The sequence below is a fragment of the Eublepharis macularius genome, chromosome 11 (genome assembly GCF_028583425.1).
Source record: "Eublepharis macularius isolate TG4126 chromosome 11, MPM_Emac_v1.0, whole genome shotgun sequence".
Classification (NCBI taxonomy): Eukaryota; Metazoa; Chordata; class Lepidosauria; order Squamata; family Eublepharidae; genus Eublepharis; species Eublepharis macularius.
The window spans coordinates 24152548-24180351 of record NC_072800.1 but is presented as its reverse complement, the minus strand read 5'-3'; the positions used below and the strand labels follow the sequence as shown (position 1 = coordinate 24180351).

Here is a 27804-nt window from a genome sequence, read left to right as displayed (position 1 = left end):
GTGGTTTCAAAAACAGTTATATATTTACATATCCAGTAACATAGACTTATTTTCCACACAAATCTTCATTATCAGAATAGTCACTTCACTCATCCACATAGACATAGATTCACTCAGGCTTTTCTGTACAGTTAGAGTGACTTAGATAGAATGACTCTTTCAGGTTTCCACACAGTTTGTCTAACTTCACTAAACTGAACACTTTCTCTCAGTTGTCTGACTAAAATCTGCAGTTCGCTTTGGACCCTAGATACAGCTACTGCCCAGTCAGAGCAGGCTCCATTCACCCATCCACCCCCCCCCCTCCTTTCCTCAGGGACCTGCATTTGAACACACAGTAACTATTTTTTAAAAATTAACCAGCCGAAATAAAATGCTCACTTAATTGCATGCAAAACATTACAAAAATGTTTTATTTTTTGTAGCAGTCAAACATTTTTATCCAGGAAACACATGAATTTCAAAATAGGGAACTTGATGTATATCATTTTTATTTCACTCGGTGTCCACTCTTCCAATAGCCCTTTCATGTGCCAATGTTTATATTTAGAATAAGAGTTGGGGGGTGAGGGCTGTCTTTGTTGTATTCTATTTTGAATACCTAGGGTTGCCAGCCTCCAGGTGGTAGCTGGAGATCTGGAATTGCAACTGATCTCCAGGCCAAATAGATCAGTTCCTCTGGAGAAAATGGCTGCTTTCTATGGCATTATACCTCAATGAGGCCCCTCCTCTCCCCAAACCCCGCCCTCTCCAGGCTCCACCCCAAAAACCTCCAGGAATTTCCCAACCTGGACCTGGCAACCCTACTTGTATATATGTGAGAGTATATGGTTTAAAAGGCAGTACGGCAAGCTCTTCATGGCATCTCTACTTCATAGACTGAGAGGGAGAGCCAAGTCACAGATAGAAGTTTTCTTTTTTTATTTATAAATTTTTTTATTTTTCATAACTACAAAACACTACACCAGACTATCACAAGGAAAGGGAAGAGGGAAGGGACAAAGGGGAGTGGAAAAAGAAAAAGGGGGGGGAATGAACTACAAACACTAAACACTACACTTCAATGTTTCCCTTCATACTGTCATAATACAAAAATAGCTCCATAGAATAATGATGGAGTGGTTAATCATACAGAGAATAAACATTTCAAATTCTGATTAAACTTTCCTCCCCCTTCTGGGTCCCGGACGCAATTCTCTCTGTGCAACTGCTGTTGCGATGCTCTCCTCCCCCCCCCCTCCGGCTCCTCCTTTTCTTCGTTCTTGGTGCAGCAGAGTTCTGGGTTTTTATTCTCAAAATCCTTTAGTTGATCTTCTGATAATATCTTATAGGCCTGATCTTTATATCTGAACCATATTCCTTCCGGGAATAACCATTTGTACTTTATTCCATGGTCCCTCAGAAGAGCTGCAAACTTTTTATATTTAAAACGCCGTTTCCGGACTAGAAATGGAACGTCCTTCAAAATCTTGACTTTCAAACCCATAAAGTCCAAATCCGCATTGTATGAGTTATATAGGATGGTGTCCCGAATCTTTTTAGTTGAAAAGTCAATAATGATCTCACGAGGCAACTGTCGCTTTGTTGCATATTTTGAAGAAGCCCGACGGACCTCCAAAATGGCGCTTTTAACCTCTTCTTTAGTCGTCCTCGCGGGTGTCGCCAGTAGTTCCGAGACCAAATCCCACAGATCCTCATTTTCCTCCTCTTTCACGTTTTGGAGACGCAAAATTGTCTGCGTTCGTTCCACCTGTAGCCCGATCAGTTGGTTCTCCACCAACTTCAGCTCCTTTTTTGTAGCCTTCACAAGTGACGCACTTTCCAGAGCAGACTTTTCTGCCCCCCCCGCTGCTGCCTTAATGGTTTTCACCTCGCTTTCAATTAAGCCCACCCTTTGATCAGTTTCGTTCAGCTTGTCAACAAAGGGTTTTATGGCTTCCACCACCGCCCTGCGCACCAATTCTTCGAGCGACTCCCCTTTCTGCAAGGTGGCCGAGATTGACTTACCGAGAGCGGGACTTTGCTTCTTTGCTGCCATTTGGGGGGGGGGCGCCAACAAAATTCTGGAACTCCACGAAGGGGAAGAGCGAGTCTTCTTCAGATCAACCTCTCCTTCACAAACGCTTGTAGAACAGAAGGGATTCGCTTGTTTACAGGCTTCCGCCTGTTTCTTTTACTTGCCGTTTCTCGTTGCCCGGCGGCACTCGAGGCGCCGCGCACATCTGCCGGCCTCCATAGGGACAAACGGGCAATTCCCTCCCCGCATTGATTTCGGGGAGTTCTTCCCGCCGCGTCCCGGACCCTGGCTCCCTCCCTGGGAGTCCTGGGGGCTAATCCTTGCGGATCAGCCGCCCGGTCAGGGTGCCCGGTCGTTTCCTCCCGGACCAGCCGAGAGGAGCGTCCGGCATGGCTGAGAAAACGAAACCGAATCACAGATAGAAGTTTTCCTCAGGCCTGGTCCAAACCCTGCTGATGTGGTAGAATGGATGCTACCACTTCTGTCTACATGTTTCGGACCTCCCCCACATTAATAATTCCCTCTAAGGGGAAGACCAGCATACACTCTTAAGGGCTAGGTCAAAAACTTTTTTAAAAAAAATTTGCAGAGTGTTACTATATGGAGAGTGGAGGGATTGAAATATGACCTTCCCACCACCAGAAATGGTAAAGCCCATTCTACTACCTCAGTATCTGTCACCTCTTTCTGCTGCATCTGTAGACCAGGCCTCAGTCTAAGCAGTTAAGTCATGGCTGAGAAGATGTTTGAGCTGGCTGCTTTCTTCTCATAGCTCAGGGAAGAGAAGAATGTATGTTTTGGGGAATTTAATCCCCCCCTCAATTTATTTCATTTCAAACAATCCAATGACCCAACCGTCTTGGACTACATGGCACACTTAATTTTTTTTTAAGAGGATTGGGAGCTACCAATCACAAAATGGCAGCTCGGTGGGTAGAGTCAATCACAAATGGCAGTTTGTACAAAATTACAGCATTTCAAAGCAGGTCTGTATTGCTTTCCTTTGATGATTTTCCAAAGTAAACTGGTCTCTCTCTCTCTCTCTCTCTCTCTCTCTCTCTCTCTCTCTCTCCCCTGCAAGGGCTTTCTCTATAGCTCTGCTCCTATGTTACACAGTGAATGCTCACACATCCGGCATCTGCATACATGCATTTGTTTTATTGTATTTCACAAAATGTATAAAATGTGTTTGTGAGAAAGAGGCAACGCGCGACCACTTTACAAATGAAACTAGGAACCAGTACCTGGATAAATGTGAGGTTTGTTCAGATGTAGAAGCATTGACTGTAACATGAGAATGAGAGCCAAACTATCAGCAGAACTACAAATGACAAAAGGCACAGATTGGACACTTGTCAGCTTCCCTCAACTTTTGATGGGAAATGTAGGCAGCAAGGCGGAATGTTGGACAAGTGATAGTTGAAAAGTCCATTGGACAGCAGTCAGAAAGCCAAGCTGCAAGACTAGGATGCCTACATTTCCCATCAAAACTTGAGGGAAGCTGACAAGTGTCCAATCTGTGCCTTTTGTCACTTGTAGTTCCGCTCTATGTGTCGGGTCCCACAAGGTTCCCTGGGTAGTGTAGTCTTACAAAGAACAGCTGCTCGAAGTGATTCTATGCCGGGGGGAAATGATGGGTGTGATTCTCTCTCTCTCTCTCTCTCTCTCTCTCTCTCTCTCTCTCTCTCTCTCTCTCAAAAAGCCTCAGCTCGGGTTTTCCTTCAGGAGCTTGGAGGGGAGAATGTTACAGGAGGCAGGAAATCTAGGGGGGCTTTTTGCAAGAGAGGGAGAATCCCCTCCCCACCGCTCTTCTCCCCAGCAGAGAATCACATTGTGGATTCTCTCTCTATCTTACAAAAAGCTGCCCTGGATTTCCTAGGCCCTGTTACTTCCCATCTTGTCCCCCCCTTGCCCCTCAGCTCCTGGAGGAAAACTTGAACCAAGGCTTTTTGAAAGAGAGAGAATCCCTCCCATCATTCTTCCCTGGCAAAGAATCACATCGAGCAGCTGTTCTTTGTAAGACTACACTACCCAGGGAACCTTGCAGGACTTGACATGCGCCCGAGTGTCTCATGTAGTTTCCCTCTTACTCAGTATGCATATAAGGAACAATCAAATGCACACTGTTCATGGATTGTACTGTGCACGGAATGTGTCAGTGTTCACTGTAAATTGTGAACAGGACCCTTGTTTCCTTGGAAGAGGCAAACAGCAGCTTTGATTCATGAGAAAAGAGTCAACAGCACATTCAGTTCCTGTCCAGAGCAAGGATGCATGTGTGCACATATGAAGCAGGTGGAGGGGGAGAGGAAGATGGAAAAGGGAGCTGGTGCTGTTATTTTTTTCATCCAGAACAAAGGTACATGAGTGGAAAGAGCATAGAAGCTGCTGCAGTAGCTTTAAAGGGAAGGATAAGGAAAGAGAGCTCCTTTTAATTGCTTGGTACCTGATCAGTCACTCTAAGTGATCCTCTGCCCACTGCTGCCATAGCTCATGTGTTTAACCAAACCCTGTACCAGCTTTCTAATAAAACATATTACAAGGCTGAGGCCTGGTGTTCAAACCCTATCCACTGTTTTGCCCTGGTTCAAATTAAACTCAGATTAATTTTTTCCACAGGTCACACTCACACACACTTTATTCATTACTTCATCTCTATAGTTTAGATCATTGCGCTTGTGACTGTTCTGTGGTATTTAGTCTTGTCTTTCTAGAACATCCAACTGGTTCTTTGTAAAGATCAAGATGTGACCAACATTTTTTAAAAGCAGTTTTTCATTTGAACCTATTCGGCAGTCTGTAATTATAAAGACACATGCATGACTTTGCTAAGAGTTTGGTTTTTCTCATTGCTTGCGTTCTTCTCCTTATTTCCTTAATCTTTATTAAAGAAAGATGGAGTCCGTTCATAATGGATAAGGCTGATATTTGGCAGAACAACAGGTCTTAAAGGTGTTTCATATTAATTTGTCATTAAACAGTTATTTATCTTTCTGATTTAAATCGGGGATGATATACGTAGTTCTGTTTTGCAGAAATATCTGCATTGGATTTTTGCTTTGTTTGGTTTCTGAAAAATATCCTATAGATATCCAGTATCTTTTTGTGCGACAGCTTCTACTTGTGTAATGATACCAGAATGTAAATTAGGTGTGCATTGCATTGATAGGGAAGGGCTCATGCATTTATTATGCACTGCTTGCCTCTCTTGAAATACATGGAAGCTGTGACTGAAAAGGAACTGCCCTCCATTTTGTTTCAACAAGAAAACAATATATACAATACATTTTGCCTTTTCACAACTGATGTGGCACACATGTGTTTTGTACTTGGGTATCTCTAGCTAAGAAGGCAAAATGTACTTAGAAAACAATTTGATTTCATTGCACTGAACGCAGTGCTTATTTTGATGGGGTTTGCACAGAAGGACTTCTGGGTGGATTGTATCTCTTATTCCATGAATACTCAGTTTTTGGCAAGGGAGCCGCAAGTGGTATAAATGTTGGGTGGTTGTGGTGGTACACCTAACCAGAAGGAAAAAGAGTTGGCTACAGGATCAGACCTATACTCCTGTCTGCCCAAGCCCGGCATTTGCTTGCCCATGGTGGACTCTGAAGCTGGTCCAGTCTTCTGCCTTTGAAAAATTGAGGAGCAGGAGAAAAAATGGCTGGAAATGGCCTCCATAGTGATGCTATAGGAGTTCCCCCATTCTCTCTGGTTTTTACCATAGACTCCACCCTTCCAGGACTCTGCCTTCAAAATCTCCCAACATTTGCTAAGCCAGTCTGCCTGTCTCGTGATGTGCAAACAAAAGAGGCATCCCAAGAATGAAAGCTAAGAGAAGGAGTGGATGAACCTTCTGATTGAGGGTTCTCCATTTGAAGTGTGCAGAATCTAGATTGAGTGTATGACGAAAATTATTGGTGACCTGTACTTTCATGCCCTTGAGAAAGCTTGTGATGAAACACATGGTTTAAATTACCAGTCCACCCATTGGGCAAGGACCCAGGGACTAGCAATTTTGCCCCCTGAGGATCAGGTCCTCTTCAAGAGATATTGGTTGACTAAGCTCCTCTTCACCGAAGACTCTGTTTGCGGTTTTGCACTTCTTGGAAGGACATTTTGTATTTCTTGTTTATACATTTGGAAGGGAAATACCTGTGAAGAAAACAACAATGTTACTCTTGTACATATTTGGACTTCTCACCTGCTTAGTCAACTGCTTTTGACTTCTTTATGATGATGTAATATTTATAGAATGTACTGATTATTTATTGCTTTTGTATTAGCTCGTATGATAAAATTGTAATACTTGATAGATGAAATATTTACACATGTGCACTATGTCACTTTATATTCACATATCACTTTATATTTAAATGAACAGGCAAGAGAGAATGATTCCTTGGCTTTGCTGTCGTTTTCAGCTCGGGTTGTGGTTCATCCATTCCTTCTTGTCTCGTGATGTGCAGCTGCCTGCCCCTTTTGGTCAGAAATCTAGAGGCAAAAGCATTCCAACATGTGGTGTTGCAGCTGTACTGGCATGTGATAGGCTGATGTTTCTGGCAAGCAAAACACTTAGATACATCAGCTTTGGGAGAAAATTGGCCACAATTTTATTGATTACAGCCATTGGAGCATTGGGGAAGCATTGGGCACAGATCGGTGGCATTAAATGACCCACCTGCCATTCGATGGGACCCCCCCCTCCCAACCCACCTTCTGGGCACCAAAGACAGGATAGCAGGAAGTGTAGTGCCTGTCCAAGGCACAACCTTGGTGGTTCCCTACCACCAGGTGTGAAGCTAGCCAGTGGCTTACAAGCCAGGCAAATACCGCTTGGCTGCCTGATTAGTGTGAACTCATCCCAGTGGCAACCACAGGGGTGGGAGGGCAGGTGATTGTCTCATTGCTAGTCTCACATGGAATGGTGGCAAGACCCAGGAAAGGCTGCAAGCTTGGCAGCCAGGCTTCACTACTCCCCTGACCACATTCTGTGATAGGGCACCTGGCAGAGTGTGGGAGCCTGGGAGACGTCCTTGCTCTACCCCTCATAATAACAACAACCACACATATGCCTAACTAACAACTTCAATAATTCATTTATTTACACATTCATTCATACACAAATCACACAGTAAAAAACTTTATACGTATAAATCTTCACTTCCCACATGGAAAATCATTAACACAGTTGCTAAAAACAGGTACCTGAAGATAATAAAGTGCTGGTGCTGCAAAATGCTATACAATTTCATTGCACATACAATCCATAAAGTGCAAATGCATAGTAACAACCCAGCATAATCTCTAATTGCAGGTCCCAATTAGCAAAAGTCCAGCTGGTAAGTGAAGACTACAATCAAAGTTGTAAAGTAGAGTTCAGTAGAAATGGTATACCATTTCTATTGGACTGTACACAGCCTTTTGGAATTAACGTACAAGAAGGATTGTCTCCAACTTTGATTGTAGTCTTCACTCACCAGCTGGACTTCTGCTAACTGGGACCTGCAATTAGAGATTATGCTGGGTTGTTACTATGCATTTGTTACTATGCATTTGCAACCCACTTTATGGATTGTATGTGCAATGAAATTGTATAGCATTTTGTAGCACCAACACTTTATTATCTTTAGGTACCTGTTTTTAGCAATTGTGTTAATGATTTTCCATGTGGGAAGTGAAAATTTATACATATAAATAGTTTTTTACTGTGTGATTTGTGTATGAATGAATGTGTAAATAAATGAATTATTGAAGTTGTTAGTTGGGCATATGCGTGATTGTTGTTGTTATACAGATTTTAATACCATTGTGTTACTTCCCCTTGCTGCTACCCCTCATAATGGCAGTCGTCATGCTGCTGAAGCAGATGCCCCCCCCCCCATTTAGCCTCTCCTCCCAGCTGCAACACGGCCTGCAAGTGAGTCAGGCTAGCCCCTTTTCCCTGGGCACAGTACCTAGAGTTGCACTGGACTTCAAATTAGGAATATTGATGACGCTACCAAGCAAGGCAGCATGGACACTTCCCATTTGAAACTCTGTTTTGCTCAGTAGAAACCAGTTCTTGCTTCTGAAAAGTTCTGAACACTCGGAAGTAACCTTTTCCCACGTCAGAAACGTCAGGAACTACAATGCCAAGACCACGGCAATACAGCCCGGAAAACCCACAACAACCATACTTCAATTTACTTCCAAATGTGTGTGCATTGGACTGCCTCCTTAGCATACAGGTCAATGGCTTTGTTTAGTATCCTTGAATTTGTACACAGTGGGACAAAGTAAAATTTGTCTCTTCACTATCGATAAGTTTGTTTTACTTGTTATAGCAACCGATTCATATGGATGTTTGTTCAGGAAACAAATGAATTTCAGTTTGGGAAACTTTATTTTAACTCTCCCCTTTTCCTTAGGGGTTTTAAATGCACCCACTTTAGGTGCACTTACTGACAAGACTGGTTACTGCTCTTCTATACATTCTGCTTTAATGATGTCCTTTCTCGGTTTTAGGCTATGGTCAAACTGGTCCAAAGTTTCAGCGACCAGGCTATGACTCTGTTGCAGCTGCTGTTTCTGGCCTCTTGCATATCACCGGACCTGAGGTATAGTACTGCAGATTTTGCAGGGTGCTTCTTTTCTCATTTAAAACTTTGCTGTGTGGTGCATGGCGACATGGTGCAGGGCAGTGGACAGTATGACTGAAGTTTTGGAGATGGAAAAGGGTGAGCAAAAAGGGACGGATCTTGGGTTCCTGGCACCTGGGTCAACCCAATTCCGGCTGCCCTCGCGCGTGTGTGCTCCCCGGTGCTGCGTGATGACATCACTTTGTGACGTCATCATACAGGGCTACGTGCTGCCAGCAGAGCGGTGGCAGCACCTGAGGCTGAGAGGCCTCCCGTGCCACTCACCTGCCTGGCTGAGGGGGCGGCCGGCTTGCCATGTGCTCCATGTCCTGCGGGCAGGTGAATGGCGCGGTTGGTCTCCCAGCCCTCCATGCCACTCGCTTGCCCAGCAGGACAGGGAGCGCGCAGCAAGCTGGCCGCCCCCTCAGTGGGACAAGCCAGTGGCACGGGCGGCCTCCCAGCTCTCTGTACCATTCACCTGCCTGGCCCAGGGGGCGGCCAGCTTGCCGCGCGCTCCCTGTCGTGCTGGGCAGGTGAATGGTGTGGGTGGCCACTCAGCCGCCCACGCTGCTGCTGGAGTGCTGTCGGTGGCTGGCAGCTGCTCCCGGAGCCCCTTCTTTGGCGGCGCCGGGGGCAGACTACCCCCCCTGCTCCCCTTGATCCAGCCCTGCTATTTGGCAAGGATAATTTTAGCATGCTGTGATGACACAATGCATTTCTGTGCAGGTTGATTTCAGTGGGCTTAGACTGGAGGAACTCTACATAGCATTGCACTGTAAACATCTAAAATGAGCTTCAACAAAGAATAAAATGCCATTCATTAACAAAAGAACCTTAACGGTAGTGCTAAGAATTGTAAAATGAGTTGGATGAAGGTACTTAGAAAAATTCACCTGGAATGCTTCTCTTTCAAGTGCACCTGAAAGCAGTGACAGCTGCAGATATATTTGGCCTTTTGGCACAGGGTGATTATAGATTCCACACTCCCATTTCATAGCTCTAAGGTGCTGCAGGGAGACTTCAGTTCTATGCCACCAGTGCTGAATGACTGGGGCAGGGGAGGGTCCAATGCACCATAGTCTGTATCCACGCATAGCTGGATATTGTGCTCTTGTTGTGCTGTAACAGCCATCTCCAACTGGATATTCTTGTGTAGAGACAATCCAGTAGCAAATGATTGCCCATAGTGCAATATCCAGTGAAGTGGGATGCAGCTACAGTTTCCAAGGAAATAGTGAAGGAAGTGGTGAATGAATGAAGAAGGAAGGAAGGAAGGAAGGAAGTGGTTATGTAGGCCAAGCCTGGCAGTGACCCTCTGCAAAAAACGTGGGCTAATGATAGCATCGATTTGTGACTCGCTTCATTGTTGGAAGCCATTTTGTTCCTGGATTTTTCACACCTTTCCTCATTTCTCTGCCCTTATTTCAGCATATACTATGTAAAGATAATAATACTGACCTATCTTCCAGGCTATTGCAAGCATTACTGAGAAATTGTACGTGTCACACTTTTAACATGCTGTCGTAGGGATACCAACAGCTGGCAGCTATCCTTTCTCACTACCACTCCAAGAGGTGGTGGGAGAAAAATAAAATTCCAAACAAAATTTGCATCTTGTGCACTGCTACATCACTTCTGGGGAAAACCTGGAAGTAGGGATCCCATTCTTCCAGTGAGAATGGGAGATCCCTCGCTCCCAGCCTTCATCCTGCACCACTTCTTACCTGGCCAGCAGGGGGGAAATGCATGGGACCGGGTCTGGGAGCTCCACAGTGCGCTCCCACATGCTCTAGAGCACTTCCTCGTTGTGCTAGGAACGATATAATTCCTGGTGTGATGCAGAACTGATGGGTCCTACTTGGGGCCGATTTGGTAAAAGTTGGCTCCCAAAGTAGCAATTTTTATTGAATCAGCCCCACACAAGACCCATCGCTTCCATGTCATATCAGGAATTACGTCATTCTGGGCATGACGAGGAAGTGCTTAGGAGTGCACTGTGCACATGCATGAGGTAAGACCTCCTAGCATGCACCTCCGCAGCCTTCCCCTCCCGTGCTTTGAAGCCCAGCGGACCTGGCATTCCTGCCTGGAAGTGATGTAATGTAGCTCAAAGAATCACCAAAAACTTTACCATTGAGTTTCTAGCAATTCCTAGAGCTACTCTATGTTACTTCAAGGTTTTATGTGAAAGTTACATAGTGATGCACAGATTGTTGTACCCCCTCCATGTTCCCCACCCCTGAACCTCTTGCTGGTTGCCATCCATGGCCTGACAACCGTATGCTAAAGTAGGATACAGATGCTAAATATTGTATCCCACAATCTTGAGTTCAGGACTTCAGAATAGCTGGTCTTCTTTCTGCAAAGAAAGTTACTCTAAGAGGCTGTCGGTCTGTACAATGGCTAGCCCTTCTGTTTTATCCTGCATTGTTATGGCTTAGAAATGTACTTCATGCATATATAGAGTTGATTACTGATGATGATTTCAATTCAACAAAGGCATGTAAAATAATGGAGAAAACAATTTATTTTATATGCAGGAAACCCATTTAATCATACATGATTTTGATGGCATTAAAGAAAAATGTAAAAACTTTACAAAGAAACGATAAAATCTTGAGTGAAGAGTTTACCATTGAAAAATGTATACATGATATGGTAAAAAAATATTGTTGAATATGCCATGCATTTAAATTGTAATCTTGCTAGGGCAGGGAACTTTCATAAATGGATAAAAGTCCTGGACAACTCTGAATGTGTCACAACTTGAATCAATCCCTATTGAGTTAGATCAGACATCTAGGTAAAGTACAGAGGATGGTGCATCTGGTATTATCATTTGGTTATCAAACTTCCCTGCAAAGCTTTGATCTTGGGCCAAAAAAGATTTGGATAAAGATTAAAGTCAAAGCAGTAGGGTCTACAGTGCATGAAGAAGAAAAATGGTGGCATACGCAGAGGATGCAATAAATTCTGAGGAGAAAATTACTAACAGTTTCCAAATCTGTTTCTTTTGAGGGTACCTTTCTAGTGCTTTTTATTAGTAGTAGTATTAGAAGGCTATTATCTTAGGAATGCGTTAATCTATAGTAGTTATACCATGAATACCTAATCAGTTTTAAATGTTCAAATGGCATGATTTCTTTTTAAGATTATTAATCTTGTATAATTATGAAGATGACCATATAACTGATGCAGATGCCTTTGTTTGGCACCTGGCCATTTAAGAATAGTTCAGAGCTACTCAACCTGAACGATCCCATACACTGGAGGCAATTTTAAACACTCCAGCCACAACTATCATGAGGTCCCATGTTGCACTGGTTTCCCCTTCCATATGTGTTGTTGGTTAGAAGGCTGGGATTAATATGAAATTGGCTTCTAAATCTGACTTCCTGAATGATGACTTGAATGTAAGACAGTGAAGCAAAGTACAGATTACCTTTTCCGCAAAGCATTTGGCTCAACATGCTGGCTTTTATTCCCCACCCCAATGAAACTTTAAGTATGTGTAAATGCTTTCAGTCTTTCTTGCCCTTCTTCCTTCCTTCCCAGTGTTGTCTCCTTTCATTTTTGAAATCTAGGTTCAGTTTCGTTGCATCTAATGAAACTGAATGGACCTTTCTTGTTTATTGGATGTACATAGATGTGCTTTAGTGTTATATAAACACGTGTTAATATCTGTCTGTCTGTCTGTCATCTAACAGCATATAATGTGTGTGTCATGTCTGTACCCCTACATCCATGTCCTTGTTCTAGGTGGTGAACCATTGCTAATGCTGTATCTGAATTTCATTTTGCAAATGCTCTAACCATCACTTTCATTTCTCAAGCAGCCTGAGAACCCAGCTGTCTTATCTCTTTTCTTTGAAGCTCACAGAAGTGACCTTGTACTGTCTGAAATGTTACAGTTTTCTCTTATGCCTCTTGTCCTGTCTAGGCTGATGTATAATCTCCAGAAGAAATTCCCAGACCCTTTCCTGTGCAAACCTGTAGTCTAAGTGGGAGCGGGGAAATGATTATTTAGAGCTGTACTTTCTTCAAGTTTCTATTCCTATCCAGGAAGCGTGTACTGCTTAGATGCTTTCTTGCATCTGAGTAATTCTATGGACATATATATGGAAATGATTGGATTTCTGAATAAAACCATTTAACCAAGAGTTTGGACTTGTTGCAATGGCGCAGAGACCTGTCTACCGTATCCTGTTGTTCATAGCCTGACATCCATAGCCTGGAATCCCTTTTTTGGAATCTGACTATTATTAATACCTGCCCAGACAACTGAATTCTCTCCTATGTTTTCTGTTCCCCCTTTCTCCTAGGGTGTATGTGTCTGTCTTTTTCTTTTATTAAATGTGCATTCCTTTTTCCTATTATATGGATCGGTAATCCAATTATGCTGTTACACAAAGTAAAACATGGTTGGAGATGAATGATTTGTACTTGTAGCCGCTGTAAATGAAATTAGATTCCTGAAAAAAGAGTGGTTATTTTGTAATGGACCAGGAAGAGGGTGGGGGGGAGGTATTGTTGTTGTTATCAATTCCAATATTTTTAAAACCCAAATTTTAATAAAATAATTGATATAAGAGAAATTGTACCCACTGGGCAAGGAATAAATTGAGATCGGTTTCAGAGGAAGCAGGAGTTTCGAATGCTCTGTTGGACTGCCAGCATCCAGGTGGGCCTGGAGATCACTCAGAATTACAATTGATCTCCAGACTACAGAGATCCCATGGAGGGTGGACTCTATGACATTATATACCCTCTGATGTTCCTCCCCATCTCAAAACCTGCCCAACCTAGGCTCCACCCCCAAATCCCCAGAAATGTCCCACCCTAGAGATGGCAAGCTCGCCTCATATTGGGACCTTGAACACTTCCTGGATGTGGGAGATGCAAAAAAATACTTGTAGATTTATAATAAACATGTGGAAGGACAGCCATTTTATTTACTTATTTACTCATCCTCTCTCAGATCCTAGTCTGACATTTTAATCACAGTCAAGTCTGAAGTCACTGTCAGTACCCTTGGATGTTGCAAGAAATGAAACAGTCTCTTTTCATTCTTAATATCATGGCAGTGTCTGACATGGGATTATTAAGATTTTATTACAGTGAACTGTACAGTGCATGATGTATGGTATTGAAAAGTCATTTCTTCTTTCATCTCTTGTTTTCTTCCTTTAGGAAGGTGAGCCAGTTAGACCAGGAGTAGCTATGACTGATCTTGCTACAGGACTGTATGCGTATGGAGCAATTATGGCTGCACTTCTTCAGAGACATAAAACAGGGAAGGGTATGCACATGGATTGCAATTTGCTGTCCTCTCAGGTAAGGGATTATTCGGCTGTTTGGATCTTAATACACAGAGGCTTGGACCCAAAGTAGCATTAACAGAGTTGAGCTAAATAAAAGCCATTTTCCTGCCTGCCTTCTTAGGGTTGCCAGATGTCCGGTTTTCAGCCTGATGGGTCTGGTATTTTGGGGAACAGTCTGGAGAAAACATTCCTCAAAGACTGGACATCTGGCCCTCCCCCCTCCCCCCTGCTCCATCACTCTCGTCCAGCCTGGCCACCCGGCTTCCTGTGTCTGTGCAGCACCATCACTGGCCCAGGAAAGTGGCCAGCCAACCTAGGCGTTCAGCTTCCTGTGTAATGCCAGCAGCAGTGGCCAGCCAGTTTGGGCACCCAGCTGGTCTCCTGCGGATGTATGGTGCCATCCAGGAGCACCTGGAAGTGGGTTTTCATGATGATGTCACTTCCAAACGGGAGTGTGTGCAGTGCACACTCAAATGTAAAAAAAAAAAAAAGTTTAGTGCCACCTCCCATTCCCCTGGAGTCCAGTATTATTCCAGACCCCATCTGGCAACCCTATCCCTTCTCCCACCTCAGCCTTCTGTACCCCCTCCAGGAATTGTGCTCCTATGGTTCAGTGGAACAGTATGTGGTGCAAAGCGGGGGGGCTCCGGTGGGAGGGGAAATCACCCTTCTTGCTCCATGATTAGGGGAAATCACCCTTCTTGCTCCATCATTAGGAGCGCTATTATGCCAATGGAACTGACGATTCCACCAATGGGGTGTGGCCATTTACGATCCAACCAAGAATTCATTTTCTGTTATATTGGTATACTGTGGTGCATGGGGTGAATTTCACCTAAGGGAAAAACCAACATATGTCTGCACAGAGATTAATCCAGAAAATAAGAATATTTTAGCCTCTCCTATGAATTAAGCAGCAACGTATTTACTTGGTGTAAAAATATGACATTAACTTTATGAACTTTTGAAATCCCATGCTACCAGAATGATAAGAGATGGGATTTTTGGCCTAATGTAACCAGTCTGTTGTTTTAAAAAATCAGATTAAGTCATACTAACCTGTAAACCATGATTACGACACTCATATCAGCACTTGATCTATGTTTATGGAAGATACTATTTATTATTTATTTATGCCCTAGTTATATGGGTGTGCATGATAAGGAGAGGCAAAGGAAAACTTTCGTTGCTCAGTCTTCTTCCTTTTTTCATCCTTCCATTTTGGCCTCATTCAGACCTAATGACAAACAGAAGTTTGTCATGACAGGAGAAAACTAATTCCAGTTTGTCCATGCACCTGCATTTGGACACTGCGGAAAACTGTCAAAGGCCACTCTGAAGGGTCGACAGCAATATAAAAAGGATTGACTGCCTGGAAACAAGACATGGGAGGGCACCGCCTTAGGATGCCCTTTCGCTGTGACCAGTACAATTTCAATGTGGAGTTTTTAAGGAACAAGAAAATGTGGGAGGTGTTGGAACTATGATCCTCAGTGAGAGGAAGGAGGAGGTTTTGGAGGTGAGATGATCTGGATGGGGAGGCCCTATGTGTGAGGTCGGGGAATAGGAATGGAACAGCAACAACAATCAGGTTCCTACCATTTTCCGGGGATGCTATGTTGAAACACTTCCATGGGATGCCCACAGAATCTTCAGTGTTCTTCGGTATCTTTCCGATATCACTTGGCCTTTGGGTTCAGTTCTGTGTCTAGAGAGGATAGCTGTGTTGAGGGGAAGGCACAATTCAGGGTGAGTTGGCAAGGAGAAAGCATGGCATGATGAACAAAGTCCATGGGAACTATGGGATCAGGTAGAGCGTGTTTGTCTTGCCATTCATTTTCTCATTGTCCCAGGAGCTCCAGGAAGTAGTCCTATCTTTTCATTGTTTGTTTGTGAACGTTGTATTTTACAGGTACTAAAGTATGGGGGTGAGAGGCGGAAGAGAAGTTTGAGATGACGATGTATGAAAATAATCAAGTCTCTATGAGCTTACAGAGATAGGGTAGGGTAAGAAATTCAGATAGAATAGTCTCACTTTCTCTGGAACGTTCTTCTGGACTATTCAGTGGATGATGATAGAGAGTGCCATCAAGTCATAGCTGACTTATGGAGACCCCTGCAGGGATTTTCAAGGCAAGAGATTAACAGAGGTGGTTTGCCATTGCCGGCCTCTGCAACCCTGGTCTTCTTTGGAGGTCACCCATCCAATTACTAACCAAGGCCGACCCTGCGTTTTCGAGATCTGACAAGATCGAGCTGGCCTGGGCAGTCTAGGTCAGGACATTTAGTGGGTACATTAATAATATTATGAATATTATAGATGCTTATAAAAATCTGAAAGTACTTACAGCAACTTGGAATTTATTTGACCATAACAACTATGTGACAGTTCTAGCATTTTCAGTTTCACCAGAGCACCTTATGAGATGCTTGCAAGCTACTATATTCCATAATTTTTTCATATATATTTACACTATACATACAATATATTTACAGTTAACTGTAAGTATGTAAAAGTGAGTGGGAATCCAGCTATCCGAGAAAAAGTTGTCTAGAGTAAGAAATAAACTGTTTGCTAATTTTAACTGTTTTGTGGAGGTAAGAAACCCTAACGTCAGCTCTCAGAAATGTCTGTAAAAGCTACTGTTTCTCTGCAAGATCTTTTTGATTATGTGGATTTAGCAAACCAGACCCTGGCTGAATAGTAGTTGATTACTAATTAGGGTCAATGCCTTAACCACAAAAAGAATGAAAACAAGATCTTTTTTGAAAAAGGTCAATCCTAAATCAAAAGCTGTGGGTTTCCAAAGGGCACCAGCATTACATGGTCTCTTGACTATGAACTTTTAACCTCTGACTTAAAGTTCCTTTGAAATCTTTCCCTAGTACTTGATTTAGGATAGTGAGCTCCAGTCCTTTTACAGTCAGCATCTAAACAATAATCTTTAGATGCCGGTAAATAAGAAGGAAGCGGTTTCTAGACTTGTTTCCAATTATAAACTGATCGATGTCTTCTGTTGTGGCCTGAAAATATCTCTTGGAAGTTTTTTGTATCAATCCTGCATTTGATTATAACCAGTTGAGGAACCAACAAACTAAACCAAAAAAAGACCTAAGCTATCCAAAACTCCTGCAACAAATTAGTTTGCCTTTGTCTGACATTAAGCAAGAAATCTTATGCTTCCATAAAATACAATCCATGTTTAAAGGCAGTGAATATTGGAATACCAATTGCTAGAGGGCAATTGCTTCTTGCCTGGCTTCTGGAGGCATCTAGTTGGAACCAGTGGAAAATAGGATGGTAGACAAGGTTTTTTTTTTTTAATGTTCTCAGCAACATGGACTTTAAGGTTCCGTAAGACTCTTTGATATTTTGACTACACTCAGGGCTTTTTTTCAGCGGGAACGTGGTGGAACGGAGTTCTGGCACCTTTTGAAAATGGTCACATGGCCGGTGGCCCCGCCCCCTGATCTCGACAGAGAGGAGTTTAGATTGCCCTTCTCACTGCGCAGAGGGCAATCTGAACTCCTCTCTGTCTGGAGATCAGGGAGCGGGGCCACCGGCCATGTGATCATTTTCACCAAAGGCGATTTAAACTTTAAACCCCTCCTTGTTCCAGCTAACCCAAAGCGACGTCATTGTGCAGTCCTGAGTTCCACCGCTGAGTTCCACCACCTCTTTTCCCAGAAAAAAGCCCTAACTACACTTAAGATATTTTAACCATATTGTGCATTTTCTTAGATTTTACAAACAGAAGGTTCTGGCCTTCATACCCACTTCTAACTTCATGCGCCCTATAAAATGTTTTCATTATAATTTTCAAGCAGCAGATTTCTCCATTAACTCCTCCCGCCATGCTGCAAGGCATGTTGCTTTTAAAAACTCAGGCGAGCGTCAAAAGAATTTCAAAGAGGAGAAAAAAGTCCAAAGCCGCTGGGCCTGCACAGGCCTGTAGAGCCCATGAAGGAACTCTGGGATTGTGGCCTGTGGTTAGGATTGTTTATGTTACATGATTGCTGCTAAGCCTTTTCTCTGCTTCTAATTATTGAATCTCAACAAGTTTACATTATTAAAAATATAGGCAGTATCCTCTTTTAGTTATACAGTAACCCTAGGGAGTTCTGACAGTTTACAGTACAATTATTACCCTTCCTGAGAGCTTTATTGGCAAATATTAAAATTGTCAGTTGGCTAAAGATATTTTATCTGATTAGAAATCTGTCCTGCAAGCAATTAATCAGTGTGTGTGTGTGTGTGTGTGTGTGCATGTGTGTATTCTAGTATCCCTTAATATGATAGTTTTACTATGTTTTAACAAAAGTAAAATGCACAGAATTATTTTCAACTTTACCACTCAATTATAAACAAATTTCTTTTTCTTTAACATTCTTGGTCTTTGCTGATTCACCTATGAGTTGGATCCTACCAGCTTTTCTCCTGGTGCAAGATGTAGGAACGGTTTCCATCGACCTTGCTCTCCTAAAGGCTACACTAAGAGCCAAGCTACAAGTGACGAATGACACTCGAACGGCAAGTGAACAGACTCACGTATATTCCTCCCTGCTCACTTGTGCTCCACTTGTGCTCCACTACGTGATCAAGTGGAGCGCAAGTGAGCAGGGAGGAATACACGTGAGTCTGTTCACTTGCCGTTCAAGTGTCATTTGTCACTTGTAGCTTGGCTCTAAGTACTGTAAAACCCATGTGAACAAAGGACATGCACCAGAGGGCTACAATGAGGAGAAGAATAGAGGGGGATTGCCCCTCTTCCCTTGAAGGCTAGGGGAAAAGCTGTGGAATATAACCCATTCTCTGCTAAATCCAGGCTGGACTAATTCCCTTCTTGTTCTTCTCTCCCACATCCACATGCACAAAGGCACGCTTTAACAAATAAAAAAGACATGGCTCGCAGCAATATGAACAAACTGGGGGGATTCTTGGAAGCAATTTTTCCTCCACTAAGATAAAATGTAAGTAAGTTACTGATTCAAATTTTGCAAGGTTTCTGTGGGGCACTTGGTTGAAATAAATCCAGGGAATGCCTAGAACTGTTACTCAATAATTTCTTTTCAACTGAAGAATATCACGGCAAGAACTGAAATGAAAATGCAGGTTTAAAATGAACGTGGCCACCTTTTTTGTCTTTGTTGCTGTTAACTGGGGCCTTTGGCAAGAGAGATGTCATTGGAAAAAGCTGTGGATGTGTTTTGATGCACAGAAAGTTAATCGTAAAGTAATTCAATGATCTCCCCAATCGAATAGAATCTTAGACGACACTTTTCTTTGAACAGTGCTGTCTTTCGACATCTGAATAGTTGAACCTGTATTTGTTCTGAAGTGCATACAAAGTGTTCAAAGGAATCCAGAATAGGGGTTGAACAGTGGGTGTTCATCAGTGCTGCAAAGATGTAAGTTTGAATTTCTCAGTTTTAAAGAAGCATGTTCTTTTTCATACATTGCCTCCAGAGATACGTTTTGTGTTACCCCACAGCTCAACAGGACAAAAACTGCTGAATAATAGACCACTTTCAAGTGCCTTTTTTGCTTTAAAACTACTTTATGTTCATTCAGCTAACACAATGTAGGACTGCCTGAGTATCTTGTACTTCCTTGATCTTTCTCCCTCTGCATCTGTAGTGTCAAGCAAGAGTTTGTAGCACCATACTGTGGCATAGACAGTTAAAAGTACATTTGTCTTTAGAATTGCTTCTGAAATATTTCTTTTAAACAGTGTTCAGTTTAAAGCAATGGTTCCTTGGGTTTTGGAGATGTTTAACTATTGGAAAGCATCCCCAGATTAATGGAAATAAGTATATATCCTGCACTAGTAAGGACACATGGTACAGAAATATTAACTACAAGTTTCTTTTAAGTTCACCGCTGCGTATGGAAACATTGCACAGCTTCTTTATCTTGTTGTATCTGAAAGTCTTCTCAGGTAGCCCCTAGATATTATGCAGGTTTTTAAAGACTGAATATTAAGTATTGAGCCTGGAGCTCAGAGTGATTTCAGACCAGAGTGATTTAGCTCAAACAACGTGCTTTATTGCCAACCGTAGACAGACAGACACAAAGAAGAACAGAACCCCACAATATATATATATACAAAACCCCCGCCCCTGAATTAACCAACAGCCAATAGTAACAAGAACTTTAGGATACCATCATTTGCATGAACTATATACATTATAACATATTTGCAAGAATGTGATTGGCCTTTATTTAGAGCGGGCCATTGGCTGCTTGCCAACTGTAACCACCAATAGGAATCAGAGCAAGTGAAGCCTATCTTTCATTCAAGCTAGGGCCAATACATAACGCTGAAGTTATAAGCCATTCCCTGGAAGTCAGTGGTATTGATGTGGTTATTTCATACATATTCACTAATCTACATGTGCAGCCAAATGCAATCACACGGACTGTAACTCTAACCATCTCTGAGCGTGGCACTAACATGTCTAGAAGGGCGATATATAACCACACTGCTGTTATTATTATTATTAAGCAGTTTTGGGCAGCAGTCATTCAGTGTTGTTTGAATCATCTACATACCAGCAAGGAGAAATACCACACATGCCAGTTTGGTATAGTGGTTAAGAGCGCAGGACTCTAGAGAACTGGATTTGATTCCCCACTCCTCCGCTTGAGGCCAGCTGGGTGACCTTGGGTCAGTCACAGCTTCTAGGAGCTCTCTCAGCCCCACCCACCTCACAGGGTGTTTTGTTGTGGGGATAATAATGGCCGTTTCCGCACAGCTTACCTTATTCTGCAAAATAGCGAAATCTCGCAAGAAATCTCGCGAGAAGACGCTGTTATCGTGTCTTCTCGTGCAATAACAGTGTCTTCTCGCACGATAACAGTGTCTTCTCGCGAGATTTTGCGCGAGATTTCACTATTTTGCAGAATAAGGTAAGCCGTGTGGAAACGGCCCTCGACATACTTTGTAAACCACTCTGAGTGGGCGTTAAGTTGTCCTGAAGGGCAATATATAAATCGAATGTTGTTGTTGTTGTTGTGCCTGTACATGATACGAAAGATCCATGTAAGTTAGACAATTTAACCTCCATAACCCATTATTAAGGCCAGCATAGTGAGCTCTGGATATAATCCAAGAATATCATAAAATAAAAATGGTTCCTTGTGCAACTTAAGCAATATCTTAGAATTCCTACTACTTATGCAGAAAAAGCAACCAGCGAGTCTTTTGAGATAGCTTTCTCTCCTCGCATGACTTGTAGCAAGGGGGTTGGGTATTACTACTTTTGATGAGGCCAGATTTGGCCCTGGGGCCTCCCAATAATCAATCCTTATTCTAGAATGTCCTTTTGAAGTCTTGCAAGTATAAAAATTATAATTTCATAAAAGTATAAAATTATAATTTTATAAAAGTATTAAAATATGTTGGGATTCGGCTACCAACTTGAACATAAATACCTAAAACATTGTTTTTCTAGAGCTAGTTATAAATTATTAGTTTGGTAACACTGTTAAATATAGGGGAATGTCTCTAAATTATAGGCTGTAACTTCAGGCATGCCCTGACCTGGATTGCTCAGGTGAGCCTGATCTTGTCAGATCTCAGAAGCTAAGGAGGGTTAGCCTTGGTTAGTAATTAGATGGGAGACCTCCAACAAAGACCAGGGCTGCAGAGGCAGGCAATGGCAAAACACTTCTGTTAGTCTCTTGCCATGAAAACCCCTCCAGGGGTCACCGTAAGTCAACTATGACTTGAGGGCACTCTTCACCACCACCACCAACTTCAGGCACATGAATATGAAGCTGTGTATGTGTTTTGCAGGGACTAAAAAAATTGTTCTTGTCACTTTGTAACATGTTGAAACCACTGTGGATTCTTGCCTATATACCAAGGTATGTCCTGCATCTCTTGAATATGTGGAAACAAATCTATAGGGCATGCAGAGTGGTGCTATAATTAGACATTCAGTGTCCATATATCTTTGTGCTGTCATGTGGAGTTGTCAGGCTGGATGGAAGTAAACATTTGGAGCTGGATCCAACAAGTTTTTCTGTTGTTGAAAAACAAAGGCAGAGTCCTCTTTGACCATTAAAAAAAAAACTAAGTTGAGAATCATGGAGCCTACATGTACAAAACTCATTTGGAATGGGAGCCATAGTATGGAGGGGAATTAGATGAAATTGAGTGAAAAGGAGGCTGAAACCAACCCTTGGTGTTTCAGGATTGTATGAGAAGAAACAGTAATAATAAAATAATAATAACTGCACGTATAAACCGGTCTTGTAGACAGATTAGTGCCTCACCCAGAGTGGTAAACAAATTAGTGTTATTTTAGTTGTAGATTTTCCAGGCTGTATGACCGTGGTCTTGGCATTATAGTTCCTGACATTTCGCAAGCAGCTGTGACTAGCATCTTCAGAGGTGAGCACCAAAAGACAGAGATCTCTCAGTGTCAAACTGTGGAGAAGATGTTAGCAGGTAATTTATATCTACTCGGGAAGGTGGGTTTGGGCTGAGTCATCCTGTAAGAGTTTCTCGTTAGCATTCCATACCCTGGGAAACCCTTACAGGATGTCTCAGCCCAAACCCACCTTCCTGAGTAGATATAAATTACCTGCTAACATCTTCTCCACACATTGACACTGAGAGATCTCTGTCTTTTGGTGCTCACCTCTGAAGATGCCAGTCACAGCTGCTGGTGAAATGTCAGGAACTACAATGCCAAGACCATGGTCATACAGCCCGGAAAATCCACAACAACGAATGTTCTCCAGCCGTGAACGCCTTTGACAATATAAGTTAGTGTTATCATTATCTCCACAATACAGCTGAGGAGCTGGGGCTGAGAGGAATGGCTTACCCAAGGCGACCTACTAAGCTTGTGGCAGTAGTGGGATTCAAACCAGTAGAGTGCTGATTCGCAGCCGAACCACTTAACCACTGTGCTACAGCAGACAGTCTTTGGTAATGAATAACAATAAAATGGCGTATCTTTTCATTTAACTCATATTGCATGTCTTTGTTTGGGTGGTGGTGGTTTATGTATCTATGTTGATGAAATCAATCTGGCTACTGTAATTATGCTTTTTAAAGCTTTTTAAAGCATCTTGAAAGGCTATTCCTCTTTGCGATTCCACTTTGCTGTAAGCTATCCTTCTTTGCTGTATCCCTCTTTGTTGGCTGATTTATTTTGTTTCAGTCAAGTGGAGTTTTCCACCATGTGATGCTATGCTTTCATTTTGTCCTGGTGTTATTAGGTATGTAGAACTGAGTTTGTGATTTGGTTATCTTTTGTGATCACACAAAAGAATTCAAATGTATGTGTGTGTTCTCTTCACTTAACTGGGACAGTGTGTGTTAGGAAAATGTAGACAGATGTGATGATACATATTTAGAACTGTCTGCACCAGTAAATGAATGTCGAGATTGTACCTTGTGGAACATCTGCTTTAATGTCTGAAGGCCACCCTTGTGGGTTTTATTTCTTGAAATGGAAATAAAACATGCCTTCTAGACTCTAAAGAAAACAGTGCAACCTGCAGACTAAATAAAATTTAGTAATGAGATGTGTTATTTGTCTTCTCTCTTGAAAGATTGCAAAACATTTGGACACAGTGAGTTTCAGCTCTTTCTTTTGGCACTATGGCAGGGGTCAACTGGACTCTTGAATCTTGTCACAAGGAGTGTATTTGTTAAAGACAACACAAGTTATTTCCACAAACACCTTTCTCATAGAAAATTAAAGGCTCAAGACCAGTAGTGTCAGACTGAGTTCAAGGAGACCAACTCTGCCATTGAAGCTTTGCTGGGTGACGTTGGGCCTATGACCCACACTTGCAGACTAACGTGCCTCACAGGGATGTTAAAAGGATGAAATGGAGAATGGAGAGGAGAATGAGAGCCAGTTTGGTGTAGTGGTTAAGAGCGGGGGACTCTAATCTGGAGAGCTGGGTTTGATTCCCCACTCCTCCACTTGAAGCCAGCTGGGTGACCTTGGGCTAGTCACAGTTCTCTGGAGCTGTCTCAGCCCCACCTACCTCACAGGGTGTTTTGTTGTGGGGATAATGAAAGCATACTTTGTAAACCGCTCTAAGTGGGCATTAAGTTGTCCTGAAGGGCAGTATATAAATTGAAAGTTGTTGTTGTTGTTGTTGTTGTTGTTGTTATTAATGATGTAAGCCATTTTGGGTCTCCACTGGGAGGAAAAGCATTGCATAAATGAAGTAAATAAAAATTGAGAAGTAGGAAAATTATCACACAGAACAATGGAATTCAAATTTCCTTGTGCTGTCTTCAAGGAACCCTTTCCTACATCAGTCCATCTTAAAATTAATGCCTGCATGTTTGCCTAAGAAACAATAGACACTAAAATGGAATTCTGGTGCAACTGAAGAGGTATTCTCAGTTTACATGTGAGGAAGGGGTACAGCCAGTATAGTTTGTTGGACCTAGCTGTTACTAACGTGAGAGGAGGATAACCTGAAATATTTTAAAGTAACTTTTTTGCAGAGGTAACAATGCAATCCTATGCAGAGTTACTCCAGTCTAAACCCATTAATTTCAATGAGCTCATACTAGAGAAACTCTGCATAGGATTGCACTATAAGTTTGGTATTTTTGGAGAAGTTAGCTTTTGGGGCTCATTTGTCACTAGTTGCATTCAGCAGGACATACTAATATAAGCACAGATTTAGAACAATCCAAGTGGGGGTGGTATTTCATGTTCCCCTCCCCAAACATGTCCTTTCCCCCTTCCCTGCCCTCCATAGCCTCTCCCCCTTTCCTGCTTCCTTTTCTCCTTCCCACCCCCCCTTTGTCTCCCCCTTTGTTTTAATCTTTCCTCCTTCCACACTGGGCAGCCTCTCCCCTATGATCCAGTTGCAGCTGAGCCAGGCCCAGTTTAGGGATCCCAGACCTCCTGGTGGGGTGAAGGATCGCCTGCTTTCCCCCTCCTCCCCCCTCCACTTACCTGGATGGTCAGAGGGTAAAGGTGGGAAAAGGAGCCTCCTGGGGCAGCACGACAACATAACTCCTGAGAGTGATGTTATTGTGCTACACAAGAAGTGGTCCCGTGCTTGGCAATGGGCTGATTTGGGACTCAAATGGGCCAAATCGGGCCCATTTGGGGCCTAAATCACCCCGCTGTAGAGTGTGGGAGCAGTCAAGGCCCCTGCATGGCAATGTTACACCGCCCCAACAATGCTCTTCTGCTCCACAGTGGGCTGATTTGGACCCCAAACAGGCTGAAATCAGCCCACTGTAGAGCACAGGAGCATTCCTGGATCAGTGCACTGCTCTGTGCAATGATGTCACTTCCTGGAAGTCATCATACTGCCACACCAGGACACACAAGTTCTGGGTTCCCCCCTCCCACTGGGAGGGTAAGGCAACCCTAACTCAGTTACATGGTGGGAACCCTGCAAGGACTTCTGGGAGATGCTTTTCCCTGTATCCCCTTCCCCATACTATTTCCTCTTTCCCTCCTGGTAGCCCCTATGTCCTTCTCTCCTTCAACCCATTAAACATCTTCCCTTTTATCTGTCCCCAGTCTTCATCTATATTTACTAATTTACTTCATTTATATACTGCCTTTCTCCACAGTGGCGGTCCAAAGCAGCTTACATCATGCATCTTTTGGAGAAAAAAAGATGAGATGCATAATGTAAGCTGCTCCGGAGAAACCATCTCCGTGAATCAATAAGATCTATGGACCAAAGATATTAAATTTACAGCTTGCCAATTGTTAAGAGAGAACTGGTACAAAATGTTCTTTAGATGGTATATTGCACCCAAAGAGATTGTGAGAAGTAGTAAGGATTATAAAGATACATGAAGAGATGCAGAAGATTCTCAAACTCAGGTTTGATCTGAACCCCCCAAAAATGCTATTAAATATTTTACCGAATAATGTTACAAAACAACAGAGAGACCTCTTCCGGTATATGGTGACAGCTGCAAAATGGAAAACAGATTCGTGCCCTGATGCCTGTGTGATTAGACAAGATGTACGAATTTAAGTCAATGGCTAAATTAACTTCCTATGTGCACAATAGACCAATATCAGAATTCTGGAAAAAATGGAAAGGTTTCTTCGATTATTTAGGTTAAAACTAAGATAAATTAAGGTAATTGTTTTATAGAGATAAAATATAGACTAGATGACTGATTAAAAATCATTGACATTAAAGTTTGGGTATAAGCAATTAAGGAGAGGGGAAGAGAGCTATTATATAAGCTAGTGCTATTATACACTTGAACATATTTTTTTGTTACAGTTCAAATCTAATTCAAATATAGTGCTTTTTATACGTTTCTATGCACTTTCTACTGTTATTCATCTTTTCTTTTTAAATAACACTTTGACTTATTAAAAAAGAGAGAAAAGGACAGTATGCATCTTGCCTCCATATTATCCTAACCCTGAGCGTAGGAATCCCATTCCCCTGATGGAGGCGGTGGATCCCCTGCTTCCACCCTCTGCCCCCCCCACTTATCTGGCCAGCAGGGGGATAAGGTGTGGGAACGTGCCTCGTGGGTGTGCACCCAGGGCGGTGCCATAACATGATGTTATCATGCTGCCCCAAGAGCACTCCAGCACTTTGCACCAGGCCAATTTGATCCCCAGATGGGCCGAATCAGGCCCGTTTGGGGCCCAAATTGGCCTGCTATGAAGTTCATGCGTGCTCCCATTTCTGTGAGTTGATGTCACTTCCAAGAAGTGATGTCATCGTGAAGGCACAGAGGCACGCACACGTTTTGCGCACACTCAAGCAGCACCTGGGAAGCAGCCAAAGGTAAGCCCCAGTTCCCTCCCCCCTCCTGCCAGGAGGTTAAAGTGCCCTGGCACTTACCTGAGAGGTAAGTTAGGCTGAGAGTGTTTGACTGGATCAGCATCACCCAGAGAACTTCCACAGCATAGTGGAGATTTGAACCTGAGTCTCCCACATCTTTCTCTGAAACTCTAACCTCTACACTACAGTGGCTTGGGGTGCTGCTGTTGAGAACTAGCAAGCAACCAGGCCTGGATGAATCATGCAAGTCATGTGGTATCAAGTCATGTGGTGGTTGTTTCTGGCCCTGGCCCAATGAGACCTCTCTCAAAGACCAAAACAGCCCTTGAAAGGGCCCTGCCCCCTCCCCCACCACCTTTCTTCATAGAAACCAAACCTAGAATACTAATCTAACTTTACTTGGTTGCCTAACAATAGCCACTGAGAGCATCTGGTTAAAGTTACAGGAGCTCCTTTAATCATTTTTTTAAACCCAAAAGTGTGTTTTTTTTTTTTTTAGATTTCAGGTTTTTCTGCAAACTTGGTATTTTTTAGGCATGTAGGAAGATCTGTCTTGTCCTTTCATGGCTCTAGTCTCCAGATTTAAGTATCCACAGATCATGGCCACTTCATTATTAGTATATAAGATAACTACATTTCATTATGTTTAAAAGGAGGCAACATTTAATTAATGGTGTGCCACCTTGCTAGAAATGTGTGTCTCTACAAACTTTCATGTCTCATGAAATTTAGAAGCAGGTGCAAATGCTTAATTGAGCATGATGATACATACAGTTGGGACCACTCAGTATTATTTGTGGCAAGCAGCAGAGAGTAGAACAGTCAAAGATTCTAGACTTGCATTTTGTAGGTGTCCCCTGCGTACATCATAGAGCTAACTGGAAAAGGGATGTGGGGTTTTTTTGGTAATTTTCAGTCATACATGTAAGAGTTGGATGACCAGAGGCAGAGCTTAATATTACTATCAGTATTGCCTAGAATGGAAGACAGAGGAACAGGTATTGGGAAAAAACTTTAACTGGCATTGTCACATTTCTGTTTGACTTTCTTCTCTCAGCTTTTTTACTTCTTAAA

The 27804-nt window shown here is 42.7% G+C and overlaps 1 protein-coding gene across 4 annotated transcripts in view; it reads left to right on the top strand.

Moving 5' to 3' along the window:
* SUGCT (succinyl-CoA:glutarate-CoA transferase) overlaps positions 1-27804 on the top strand; it is a 427037-nt gene that overhangs the window by 34619 nt on the left and 364614 nt on the right. For all 4 annotated transcript variants that reach the window (XR_008597798.1, XR_008597797.1, XM_054990749.1 and 1 more), the window contains exons 7-8: positions 8528-8619; positions 13831-13974. Coding sequence is in view for 2 of the 4 variants with exons in the window: in XM_054990749.1 (XP_054846724.1) it covers positions 8528-8619; positions 13831-13974 (236 nt within the window). In the remaining 2 variants the exon portion in view is untranslated. The remainder of the gene's footprint in view (positions 1-8527; positions 8620-13830; positions 13975-27804) is intronic.